The sequence below is a fragment of the Amphiprion ocellaris genome, chromosome 19, assembly GCF_022539595.1.
Source record: "Amphiprion ocellaris isolate individual 3 ecotype Okinawa chromosome 19, ASM2253959v1, whole genome shotgun sequence".
In the NCBI taxonomy this organism is placed as follows: domain Eukaryota; kingdom Metazoa; phylum Chordata; class Actinopteri; family Pomacentridae; genus Amphiprion; species Amphiprion ocellaris.
In genome coordinates, this window is record NC_072784.1 from 1853986 (window position 1) to 1867677 (window position 13692).

General features: G+C 37.8%; 1 protein-coding gene across 2 annotated transcripts; it reads left to right on the top strand.

Annotated features, from left to right (window-relative positions):
• The first annotated feature begins 1207 nt into the window (after positions 1 to 1207).
• On the top strand, positions 1208 to 12638 carry dus1l (dihydrouridine synthase 1-like (S. cerevisiae)). Of its 2 annotated transcripts, none has more exons than XM_023270371.3 (14): positions 1208 to 1341; positions 2929 to 3170; positions 4705 to 4813; positions 4936 to 4986; positions 5149 to 5261; positions 5359 to 5441; positions 5584 to 5687; positions 5786 to 5933; positions 7436 to 7532; positions 8480 to 8568; positions 9681 to 9850; positions 9940 to 9977; positions 10307 to 10382; positions 11435 to 12638. In XM_023270371.3, the coding sequence occupies exons 2-14, from the start codon at positions 2934 to 2936 to the stop codon at positions 11608 to 11610; spliced, it is 1491 nt and encodes a 496-aa protein (XP_023126139.1). In that variant the 5' UTR covers positions 1208 to 1341; positions 2929 to 2933; the 3' UTR covers positions 11611 to 12638. The 2 variants fall into 2 exon arrangements, with proteins under 2 accessions (XP_023126139.1, XP_023126131.1); XM_023270363.3 differs by having other exon boundaries at positions 1247 to 1341; positions 2925 to 3170.
• The last annotated feature ends 1054 nt before the right edge of the window (positions 12639 to 13692 follow it).

A 13692-nucleotide genomic window follows, 5' to 3' on the forward strand; every position in this document is an offset into this window, starting at 1 on the left:
TAAAGCAAAATCCCAAAAACTACTATCTATATTAAACTAAAATTTAACAGGAAGAGCTTTTAAATGTCCATAGTTGATAGTTAAGTTCAAAAGTTCTTTTATCACTCTTTGCCTTTTTATCCCTTTTAAAATGTTCACTGCTTGTAGTCCCTCTTTCTAACCTCCAGATCTTAATCTATTCTATCTTTTATTTTCTCCTCAGCTTCTCTCTTAACCTCCTTGTGTGACGTCATCCTTTTAACCAGCATTTAATTAGCTGTTATTACTACTATTCTGTCTGTATTCTATTTTATGGCAGATTTCAAAATATTTCCCCTCATTTCAATGGATTTGATGCCATTGTTCAATAATTTTATCCACTGTGCATCATATAAACACAGCAGGAAACAGCTCAAAATAGAACACAGCAGCTGTGTGAGTGACGATCTGTCAGTATCCATGGTGACGGATGATTACTACACTGAAAAACTGTGAGTGGGACTACATGTAACGTGTCACTTGGCTGAGGAAAGTTCCATGATTTCTTCATTTATCAATCCGGGGAAGATTATTAGAAGATATATTAGGATCAACATGAAACACTATGCGTACAGATGGGTGAAAATTTTAAATAAAAACTGAATAAACGAGTGGAAAAACAGAACAGGGCACAAAATATAGTCCCAGAGCTAGTAAACCTAGGTAGTTCTTATTCCTGTCGATATAGAGTCAGATTGCAACTAAGAGAAATAAATAAAATATATATATATATATATATATATATATATATATATATATATATATATATATATATATATATATATATATATATATATATATATATATATATATATATATATATATATATATATATATATATATAGATGTATATATATTTTTTTTTATTAAATTTCTATTATATTTACATTATTTTTTGTTGTTATTTTTATTATTATACTTATTATTATTAGTATTATTATTATTATTATTAGTAGTAGTAGTAGTAGTAGTATTATTAGTATTATTATTATTATTACTACTACTACTACTACTACAATACGCTCTTTTTGGAAAAAAATGTCAAGATATTTGGACGCCAGGTTTTAGGAGGTTAAGTGATTTTTTTTTAAGATTTTTTTTCCAGGTTAAGTGTTTGCTGTTCTTTTCCACCACTACTTTCATGCATTGACACCTCACAGCCGAAAGGGGGCGATAATAACACATCAACATACATGGAACCAAAGGGAAGAAGAAGACGAAGCCGGTTCTCTTGAAAATGTTTCCCGTCGGTGTTATTTCACTGCTGCACACAGTTGGAAAGTGCTGCGCCAGGAAAACTATTCAAATCTCACAGTTTTACAGGTGAAACAACACACTATTTAAATCTTTTTAAACACGTACAGCTAGTAAACAACCACAGCGAAGCATGAGGCTGTGGCAGGAACGTTAATATGGGGATTTATTTAGCGAAACTCGCTGTTGTGGAGAGACTTAATGCGGCATCATGTTAGCTGTTAGCTGCGTGCTACAGACATAACTACAGTAGTAGTTAGCTGTAGGACAGACAGATAACTACAGTAGTAGTTAGCTGTTGGACAGACACAGATAACTACAGTAGTAGTTAGCTGTAGGACAGACGGATAACTACAGTAGTAGTCAACTGTAGGACAGACACAGATAACTACAGTAGTAGTTAGCTGTTGGATAGACACAGATAACTACAGTAGTAGTTAGCTGTAGGACAGACACAGATAACTACAGTAGTAGTTAGCTGTAGGACAGACACAGATAACTACAGTAGTAGTTAGCTGTAGGACAGACGGATAACTACAGTAGTAGTTAGCTGTAGGACAGACACAGATAACTACAGTAGTCACAGCAGAAAGTCCAACACAGAAATGCTCGAAGCCATTGATAAATCTGTTGCTAACGTTGAGAGAACATTAAGCCTTTAAATATCTCACTCATTAGCTTTTATTTTTACAGGAACAGGTCAAACTGCTCATTAGTAATAATTACAGAAAAGTTTGTAGTTGATCTGCGAAGTGTTGACAGCAAGCTGGAAGGAAAATGACGTTTGGGGAACCTGCAGTGATGAAAAATGTACCTTTCACATCTTTCCTTATTCCGACTCTTTGTTGTTGTTGTTTTTGTTTTATTATTTTTATTTTGTTCCTGTGTTTGTACAAAGGTTTGAGTTAAGCCTGAGTGATTTGAAGAAGATATTTAATTGCAATTTTTCTGACAAAATTGCAATTTGATTCACAATATAATTTTTCAAAAACAAACTTCTGTTCAATATTTACTATGTGAGAGGTTTAAAATTTGCAATCAAGGCAGCATCAAAAGTGGGAATGTTGTATGAGGAGGACATAAACCATTGATAGAACAGTTTCAACTCTCGGTCAGACATGCTGCAGAATGTACCAGATCAAATAATAAGACTGGACGAATGTCAAGTGAACCATAATCTGCAGCCTGAATCACATAGTTTCCACTGATTAATGGGATAAACAGTTCCTAAAAGATAAAATCTGCCCACTAAAGTCAGATTGTGTTCCAGCATCAGTCTTATTATTAAAAAGCCACACTTCATGTGTCCTAATTGCAGCCTTGGTGACTGGTTAATGCCAATGTTTCAAACTGCAATTTTGATTTGAAATCAATTAATTATTCAGGCCTTCTTTGGTAATTTGGTATGTTAGATAGTGTTCTAAAAGCCATGTGTTAGCTGGTATTTATGGGGTCGTTAACTAACTGTCGTCCTTCCTTATCTTGAATTTCCCTTGGGATTAATAAAGTATCTATCTATCTATCTATCTCTCTATCTCTCTCTCTCTCTCTCTATCTATCTATCTATCTATCTATCTATCTATCTATCTATCTATCTATCTCTCTATCTCTCTATCTATCTATCTATCTATCTATCTATCTATCTCATGAAGTCAGCTGTGATGGCCAAGCTTCAGGGCTTTGACTTCTGGAAGAACACTCTGAAGGAGGCGCGCTTCGTGGTGGCCCCCATGGTGGACCAGAGCGAGCTGGCCTGGCGCCTGCTGAGCCGCAGACACGGCGCTCAGCTCTGCTACACCCCCATGCTGCACGCTCAGGTGTTTGTGCGTGATGCCAACTACAGGAAAGAAAACCTCTACAATGAAGTCTGCGAGGAGGACAGGCCTCTCATTACTCAGGTGAGGATCCACACAGATCAGATGTTGTTAATAATGACAGACTGAAGCATCAGTGGAAACATGTTTTACATATTTAGTGATCTTTTGCTGTCACTTTTTACATTTTGTTAGGTTTAAGACTCATCTTCAAATGGATTCAAGTCATTTTTCGCCTCATCAGTCTATACATTGTATTCCACAGTGACAAAGCAACATGTGTTTTGTTAATTTATTAAAAATAAATGCAGAAATATCTCTTTAAAAGTTTTCACACCCTCTAGACCAGAGGTGTCAAACTCATTTTAGTTCAGGTTCTACATTCAGGACAGTTTGATCTGAAGTAGGTCGGACCAGTAAAATCACAGCATAATAACTTATAAATAACTCCAATTTTTATGCAAAAAAGTACATTTTGAAAATGTTCACATTTAATGAATTTTCTTTTTCCAAAACACCATGAACAACCTAAAATTTCTTAAGAAAATCAAGTTCAGTTTCAGCAATATTATACCTCAGTTTATCATTTCCACATTCCAACTTCCAGATCACAGAGTGTCTACAAAGGAACACAACATTTAGTCACAGCTATCTGGAACTGAACCACAGAGGATTTTATTTTATGATCAAATGACAAAAGACAGACAAAAAAAAGACAAAAAACAAGACAAAATATTACAAAAATGAGACACAAAACAACAAAAATGAGACGCAAAGCAACGAAAACATGAGACAAACGATATAAGTCAGACAATAAAAGACAAAAAACAGCAAAAACAAGACAAAATATTTAAAAATTGAGACACAAAACAACAAAAATGAGACACAAAATGACAAAAGAACAATGAACAATCCAGTATTTTACTTTATGATCCAAACAACTTGTCATGGTCTAGAAATTATTTTAAATTTATTGTTTTACTCATTTACAATCTGCAGTTCATGTCTTCTCTGGAATTTATTGGGCATCATTAGGAGCAGGACACACCTTTCTGTATACAAGGTCTCATATCTGATGGTGTACGTCTCTCTGCGTTAAAACCAAGCCACGACATCAAGAAATCTGTGTAGACTGAGACAGGATTGTGTCGAGGCAGAGAGCTGAGCGATGACGTTTTTGCAGCATTGAAAGTTCCTCTGTGGAAATGAGACTGAATGTTGTGCCTTATAGAAGGACAACCATCAGTTCAGAGCTCTGAATGGGCAAACAGAGCCTCTCATCACTAAAAAGACACAAAACAACCTGCTGGGAGGTTGACAAAAGACACATGAACGCCTCTCAGACCATTAAAAAAAGTTGTGTGACCTGATGAAGCAAAAAATCCAAGTACTACAGTAGTACAGCTAAATTTACAAAAATACTCCAAACAAATGCTTTTACTGTCATTTTTGAGCATTGTTTGTAGAAATGATAAGAAAAACTAAACTGAATCCATTTTGAGATCAGTCTGATGCATTTTAATATATAACTTGAACAGGTCTGAAAATGTACAACACATTCTGTAAGTTGTTTCTCATGTAATGCCGGATGTAAATCAGTGTTTCTTCCGTGTGTCAGTTTTGTGCCAACGATCCCGAGGTGTTCCTTCAGGCGGCTCTGCTGGCCCAGGATTACTGCGATGCCATCGACCTCAACCTGGGCTGTCCGCAGATGATCGCTAAGAGAGGTACGTGCAGTTCTGATACAAACAACCCAGAAAGTTCTTTAGTTTTCATATCAGAAAAGATGCTGTTACCAGAGTCATGGAAGAACAGTGAAAGGAGGACTAACCTGATGTTTTTTTGTAAGGACACTATGGAGTTTTTCTACAAGATGAATGGGAACTGTTGGAGAAAATGGGTACGTCTGTTCAGTAAATCTAACAGTCACAACAGAAATATCAGTAGTTTCTCTTTGTTCTGAAAGCCGTACATTTTAAAGATTTCCTCTTCACATTCTTTCATTTATTTCACTATAATTTTACCATTCCAGGCACCTAAAACTCCCCCTTTTATCTGTCAGTCAGGTTAGCCAATGAAAAGCTCTCTGTGCCGATCACATGTAAGATCCGGGTGTTCAAGGAGGTGGAGAAGACGGTCCGCTACGCCCAGATGCTCGAGAAAGCAGGATGTCAGGTGTGATCTCAGTGCTAATTTTAATATTGCTCCACCACTTCTACAGCTCTCTGCACCACAGAGTTCTAAATGAGGCATTATTTTATGTCTTTCTCAGCTGCTCACTGTTCATGGCAGAACCAAAGACCAGAAAGGAGCCATGACTGGTATCGCAAGCTGGGAGCACATCAAGGCCGTACGGTGAGCTGCACATTTACCTTCTACTGTACCCTCACAGATAACTATTGATATTAAATCTAAACTAAATGACCCACAGTGCCCTGAAAACCAATGCATATAAAAAGAGTAAATCTGTTTTTATTGGTGTGATTTTGCCACACAGGAAGGCAGTCAATATTCCAGTGTTTGCAAACGGTAACATCCAGCACCTGAGTGACGTGGAGCGCTGCATTCAGGAGACGGGAGTGCAGGGAGTCATGAGTGCAGGTTGGGAGCTTCATTCTGTAGCAGCTTGTATTCACTAGTAGATGATTCATGTTGTACATCACCGCTCAGTCTGTGTGTTGTTTCTGTGCTGCTCTCAGAGGGGAACCTCCATAACCCAGCGCTGTTTGAGGGCTGCAGCCCCCCGGTGTGGGAGATGGCTGAGGAGTATCTGGAGGTGGTGAAGCAGTATCCTCCGTGCACGCTGTCCTACGTACGAGCTCACCTCTTCAAGCTGTGGCATCACACGTACGTCTCCTTTTGCTTCATGCACTCTGTTGCACTGGTCATGTTGGGTTATGCTGGCTCAGCCTTGATGTCTTTCCTGTAAAACTTCCAGTAACACTGAAATCTTTCATGTTTTTTTTTTTGCCCTGAGTGATTTGGGGACAACTCTGTACATCATTGTGTCTGTTTACAGCGATACATTTGTTTTCTGTTGTGTTAATGCCACCCGGTCTTCATATCAGCTAGCAGCAAAAGGAAATTAGCAGTAAGCTAACACAGTTCTTAAAGAGACTAATCAATGAGGCTGATACCAAACAGTATTAACAGCAATGCTGGATTACAAACAACATTATTTCCCATCAGTACCTTGTGTTTGTGTAAACCAAAATGCAGGACAAAATCACTATATATAATAATAATAATAACTTTATTTGTGTAGCACCTTTAAGAAGAACATTCACAAAGTGCTTTGACAGGCAGAACATAAAAAATGACAAAAATGTACAGAATGGAAAGCTGATTAAAAGCTGGTTAAAAGGACAACATCACATCAGGGGGTTAAGAGAGACAAAGTTACAAAAACGAGACACAAAATTACAAATACGAGACACAAAATGTCAAAAACGGGACACAAAATGACAAAAATGAGACGAAATGACAAAAACAAGACACAAAATTATAAGAAGCAGACACAAAATAATGTTAATATAATAATAATTTTATTTGTATAGCAACTTTAAGAAGAACATTCTCAAAGTGCTTTGACAGGCGGAACATAAAAAATGACAAAAACGTACAGACTGGAAAGCTGATTCAAAAAGCTGGTTAAAAGAAGACATCACACAAGAGAAGCTGAAGAGAAAATAAAAGAAATAGATTCAGATCAGGAGGTTAGAAAGAGGGACTACAAGCAGTGGACATTTTAAAAGATAAAAAGGCAGAGTGTGAGAAAAGAAATAAAATAATTTTACTGGAAGCCGAGTCTATAAAATTGGGTTTTAAGAAGTGATTTATAAGAAGTTCGTGATTCAGGGAGCGTCATCTCTTCAGGCAGGTCATTCCAAAGCCGAGGGTCCTGATGGAGAACAGGTCATCCTTGGATTTAAGCCTCGACTTTGGAACGATCAGGAGGAACCCACCTGAGGATCTAATTCTGCTATAGGGACGTCCGGGTTAACATGTCTAAAATATAGCCAGGGGCAAGAACCTGGAGAGCTTCAAAAGTGATCAGTAAAGTCTTAAAACCAGTTCTAAAACAGACAGGGAGCCGATGAAGAGAAGCCAGAACAGGAGATGTGAAGTCATCTGTTAAAAGCAGTAAGAAACCTACATATAGAGTTAATTACCAAAGTACAAGGACGATCTAATAACTGAAAAGGCTGAATGTTAATCCCAAACTTGTTGCTTGTCATAAACACACTGCCAAGTTCTTGCAAGTAATTAGAACAATCTACTTCACTTAGCATTTGGTGCTTTTCTGCAGTAAAAAACAGTCAGGAGATGCTTTTCTCTTGTGTTTTCAGTCTGCAGATCCATCAGGACCTGAGGGAGGAGTTGGCCAAGGTGAAGACACTGGAAGGTTTGGCAGACGTCAGCAAACAGCTGAGGCTGCGCTGCCAGGTATGTTTTTGTAATATTTGGTCTTGTTTTTGAGTTGTGATTGTTTATAGGTTATTTTGCTGTGACTTTGCTGGTCTGGCCCTCTTGAGATCAAATTGGGCTGAATGTGGAACCTGAACTAAAATGAATTTGACACCCATCACTGGAAAAAATGCTCCTCTCAGAACAAGAAAAAAAGCTTTTTTAAAGGAACTTTTACCTTGAAATAAGTGAAAAATCTGCCAATAGAACAAGTGACAAATGGCTTGGTAAGATTTCTTGAAATAAGATATGATATTTAGAATATTGAGATCTTAAAATTAGCTGGGAAAACTTATTTGAAGCTCTATTTTACCAGGATTGTCAAGCTTAGGTGTCCTAAAATAAGCCAGATACGCTAAAAAAAAAATAGCAATTTTTCACTCAAAAATAGGGTTTTGCTTTCATGTAACCTCCTAATTTGAGATGCATTAAACTTATTTAGAGTTTTCTTGTAAAATTTAACTCAAAACAAGATAATTTCCAGATTGTTTGACTTAACAAGATATTTCAGATGCATTGTCTTAAAACAAGTCCCTCCATCTGCTGAAATGTCTCTTGTTAAGAGAATTTATCTTAAATCAAGTGGGATGAGACATTTTGACTAGAAATAAGACACATAGACTTGGTAAGATTTGGAGTTTTTGCAGTGCTGCTCTAGATACAAGAACAGCTTATGGATGGGATGGGGCTGGATTACTGACTGCCATCAGGACCAACTACAACTGTGTGACTAGCTAGTCTATTTAACCTGTAGAAGGAGAAAACCAGAGCATCAATATGAACATATAATCAGGGCAACAGTGTGTGGAAAGCGAGTGAGATCATTATCCATCTCGTTTTTCCTCATATTTTATTGTCGCCTTGTTCCAGATGTTCTCAGAGAGGTTCTTGACAATGTTCTACAGCAGCTGTTTATGTCCATGCAGGAGGAGATAGCCAAAGGAAAGGATGCAGAAGAGAAGAAGGGTGGCCTTCCTTTTCCTCACTGGATCTGCCAGCCGTACGTCAGGCCACCGTGAGTTACGACACTTTGTTTTTACCGTTTTGTACAATTATCGTGTTATCAGTTGGTGGAGAAGTCTCTGCTGCTGACCCTGGTTTAATATCTAAGGTATCTGTATCTGTGTTTTTTCAAAAAAAATAAATGTTAGACCCAAAGTTGTAAATAGTTGTTGGTAAGGAGAAGCACATACTACCACTGAATTAGCTGGAATAATGAGAATGTATATGTTTATGAAGTTTTGGCTTTCATTTTCAACACATTTCCCTTGAAAACAAAACAAAAAGTCTTTTTGATTCAACCAAAACAACTTAAATGAAACAATTGAATATCCAGAAAATACTGCATATACGTTTGGTTCAGTTATCAGTCCTTTAGTAGTCTTTATTTCGTGTCTTCAAGTTGTCTTTCAGTCGTTTTTTATTATTGCACCCAACAAAAATTACTCTGAGCTTCGTGCTCTCCTGAAACTGTATGGAAAGATGAACAAAACTTCTGCTAACCTGCTCGAGGTGTGTTCAGGGAACCTCCATAAAATTATGCACACATAAAGCAGCACGCTGGCGATGCATTTATGGAACCTCTGTAATTCTAAAAGTCTCAGAAAATAACCTGGGTTACACGTACATCGGTACAGTCCTCATCAAAGCAATCGAATTTTTCTTGGATATTTAAATAACACCGTCTTCTCAAGTGTGTTAACTGTCCATTAAACTGAACCTTCTTCTTAAAAACAGTCCCAGTTTTCAGTTGAAATGAACATTTCTGTAACTACAAGGCTTTAAAAAACAACTCAAATGAAAACAACAACAAAAACAGTCCCATTTTGCAGTGATAAAGTATAAAAACTCTTCAAATCAAATTAACTTCTACATTCAGCCGAAACAGACAGAAAATTAAGTTCCATACTTGAGTCAGATCCAATGTTAATGCATCTATTTTATCAATTTATAATAGATCATTTAGTCTAAAATGCCAGTCTGAAGTTTTCAGGGCCCAAAAGTGGCCCTCAAACTAATTTCCAGGTTGCATTCTCTTGAGCAGCATAAATAAGGAATCCTGGGCTTCTGCTCCAAGCCGACGTTCCTCCTGCAGTTATCTTACTGTCCACTGATACCTTCTTACAGGCCAAAAGAGCCCGTCGCCAACGGCAACAGCCAGGGGTCAGAGGTGAAGAAGACGGTGTGTCAGAAGAGGGCGCTGGAGGACTCAGATGGAACGGCCGACACGCTCTCCAAAAACAAGCAGAAGAAGAGATCCCGCAACCCCAACAAGAACTTCTGTCCAGAGCAGAAACGTGAGTTTTACTCCACTCCAGCTGCCCAGTTTCTGGTTTAATACCACTCGAAATCTGACTAAAGGTTCCTTTTTCTTTTTGTTCTGCAGCCAAGTACATCAAATGTGATCAGTGCGGGAACCCAAAGGTAAGCAGCTGTTAGAACGGTGTCTCAGTGTGTTTAATTTAGTGAATGGAGACAGACTGGTGAGGAGATGTACAGGAGATATACAGACTGACCAGTTAGCTGGGATTACAGGAGGTCAGAGATTCTACCTCAAGTAAATGAACATTCTCCTAAAATTTAAATCAACTGGAAGCATTTTTGTGTCAACGATGATTCATGAAGACGTTACCTATTGAAACATTCTGCATGTTTTCTCACATTACAAAAAAATAAAAAATCCTGAAAAAAAATCTCCTGCGTGTGTTTGAACATAAAGACTGATGCATCATGTGCTCTTATTTTATCTGCAGGGAAATAAATGTGTCTTCAACTTGTGTCGAGGCTGCTGTAAGAAGAAAGCCTACAAGGAGGTGGCAGACTGTCCAAGTCAGTACACACACACACACACACACACACACACACAGTTTGTAAATTGAATGTGTTCCTGTTGCTGTACTTTTATCGGGGACATAACTAGACATTTGAGGGCGTCATCTTGGGCTCTGGCAAACACTGGTCGACGTTTTTGGCCCTTTCTTTTCACCATTATAGAAACAACTACCTGATTACCTGAGAAAAAAAATCTACAGACTGATCGACAATGAAAGTAACTGTTAGCTGCATTTCATCATTATTTCATGACAGGTTTATGTATGAAGGTATGTTGTTGGTGGGGTGAACGTGTTACTGTGCTCAAAGCCCTCAGGACTTCACAGCACGTTCTTATTGATTCCACACATTATGAAAATGAATGCTCTGCTAATATATTTAACGTGTTTAATTAAGTGGCCTAATAAAGTTAAAGTAAAGATGTGATATTGTTCTCCGTTTTCTATCACTGTAAATCAGTGTATCTTAAAGTCTGCACTGAGTCCACTAAGAGCCTACACTGTTATGATCCTTTCTATGTGTTGCTCTGACAAAACACTAGATCATAGTGGGGTTCTAATGCCACAATGTTGGAGATAATAGATGTTGAAAGACAGTTGTTTTTACTGAAATTACTGCAACACAGCAAAGAGAGAAGATGTTGGAACTTATTTAGTCTGGACATGGACTGATAGAGATAAGAAAACTTTTTTTTTTTGCAAAATGAGTAAGTCAGATAGAGTTAGAGCCTTTTACACATTTGATTTAGTTTGCAGAAGCATTGCCTTTGCACAACCCTACTGTATAAACATGATTTATTACCACCAAGTGGACCAATCACAGTTGCTGCTTTTGATATTGTCACTATGTTTACTTACCTTTTTATGGAGGTGCACTTCCAGCCCTGTTGTCCCTACGAGGTCCATTAAACACAGAAGTGTAAATCAAGCTGAATCAAACAATTTTAAAAGAGCAGCTCACTCTGTAACTCTGTTATTGTTCGGCTGCCAAATCAGTTATAGGAAACAGGAGGCTAACCACTAACAGTAATTATTTTCTCTGGTCAACAGGCCACGGGCTGAGGTTCAAGACCAAGGCAGAGAAACGGAAAGCTGAGGAGGATGAACAGAAGAATGACGAGCAGAAGGAGGAATCAGTGGCAGAGAGAAGCAGCAGCTCTCCTCAGCCTTTCCCTGATTCATGTACAGATATTCAGGAGCAGTCTAAGGCTCGTCTGCTGCTATGAGCAGGACTCAGGCTATCTCTACATACACAAACCAAACTGCTGTTAATACACCTCTGAACTGTGATGCATTAAAGTCTCTGCTGGGTACAAGTCATTTTTCTAATAACGCAACATCTGTGAAGTGTTTTCATGCCAAAGGGTCACACAACGTTTCAGACATGTTGGACTGAAGAATAGTTGATCCCATTTGTGTCTGCAGGCTGTGATGTGAACCTACTAGGATTTATTCAGCTGGGGATGAGGACTGGAAGGCTTCATGGATCAGCTAACCAGGCTGTTATGTGCATGCAGAGGTAGACAGTGATCTGTGAGGAGATGATGTACATACAGCTGCCAAATAGACTCAATGTCTGCAGGAAGAGACTGATGGACAAGTACTGATGCTGATTGACAGCCAAAACTGTAAAACATATTCAGCATATTATTTGTGTGATGTGGACTTTGGGGACAATAACTAGCTGAAAATGGAAGAGTTCAATTTTATGTCCGTCTTTTTTTTATTTGAAAGAACTTCTGAAGACAAGTTTCAGATGTTGTTTTAGCTACTGCTCTTACTGAGTCATCACAGCGAAAAGATTCAGAAACTGTCAGATCATTTTGACGTGTCAGAGCAGAAATGTCGGCTCCATTCCACTGAAGGGAGGTTCAGCTGTTCTGTAGACTGATTCCCTGTCATGGATGTGAAATGTTGATGACGGTAGTTTCACCTGTGACAAGTCAAAATGTCTGCTGTTGGACAAAATTCCTTTTCTTGACATTTTATTTCTTTCTTTTAAGGTCCTGAATGCGGTTACATGAGCTGAACTATTTATTTTGGGTAAAGGGTTTGCCTGTAGTGCATTGACCTCCTGTATGTTTGTGCCTTTTGATGATAAACACCACTGCCTGTCCAGACTTGAGCACATGAGAGGGAACAGAGGGAGGGAAAGTGGTGCTCAGTGAATACACAGTCCAAAAGAAATTACTTTAAAGGTGCTACCTGCCTGTGTAATTGTGCGTACAGTGAAAAAACTAAGCTTTACATTTTGGGAACGTTTTTTTTTCTTTGCCATCTTTTAGCCAGATAAAAAGCTCAATATGAAAGTTATCTCTAGTTTTTAGTCTAGCTTGACACAAAGATGGGAGCTTGAATGTGTTCATGTAAACTGGGAAAAAAAGGGGAGACATATCACATGAGCAGCTGATCTCTGGTTGGATTCCTAACCGGGGAACACGTGCTATAATTCATTCCCTCTGTTTTTATTTTAATTTTTAAAAGCTGAAACATTTGGCTGTAGGTGCCAACAGTTCCCTGTGATTCTTGTGTTAAGCTAGCCTAAACAATTCTTTACTGAATGCACAGACAAGTAATTGTTATTGTTCCTATCACCCGACTTGAAATCCCTCTCTGCTCATTGATTAAACCATAAAAAAAGAATCTGTGTGTCAAACTTACATATATAGGGTTTTTTTTTTCTATGAAAATGATCATTTCTAGTCTTAAAACTACGGCTGTCAAAATTAACGCATCAGTGTGGATTAAACAATCATCATGATTAATCTGATTAAAAAATTTTAACGCAATTAACCCATCTGCAATGCAGAATGACTCAAAATCCCTGAAACATTTCTGGCAATGCATTTTGGGCAGTTTGTTCAAGTAGACTTACCATCGCACATGTGAAACTGGGCATTTGATCCAGTAGTGACAGATCAGCTGCACATTTGCACATGGGTGAATTGCTTAAAAGTTTTTAATTAGATTAATCATGATGATGGATTGATCCGCATTAACATATTTTGACAACCCTTACACACACATATATATATATATATATATATATATATATATATATATATATATATATATATATATATATATATATATATATATATATATATATATATATATATATATAGTCTGCTATTCCCGTTACTACTCCTTCCCTTATCCTGCTCCTCATGCAGCTCCTGGTTTCCTTCTTACTGCTCTTCCTTCCCATCATGTTGCTCCTCTTTTTCCTCAGACAAGTAGCACCTTATCTCCTAATGCTGCTCCTCCTGTACTGCATTCCACTCTTCTTTTACCAGGTGTTGCTCCTG

Excerpts from the sequence above, each read along its gene's own strand:
- dus1l (XM_023270371.3), top strand. The coding sequence starts at position 2,934 with ATGGCCAAGCTTCAGGGCTTTGACTTCTGGAAGAACACTCTGAAGGAG. Across the intron at positions 7,533-8,479 it reads AGCTGAGGCTGCGCTGCCAG|GAGGAGATAGCCAAAGGAAA; the intron begins GTATGTTTTTGT and ends ATGTCCATGCAG. Across the intron at positions 9,978-10,306 it reads ATCAGTGCGGGAACCCAAAG|GGAAATAAATGTGTCTTCAA; the intron begins GTAAGCAGCTGT and ends TTTTATCTGCAG.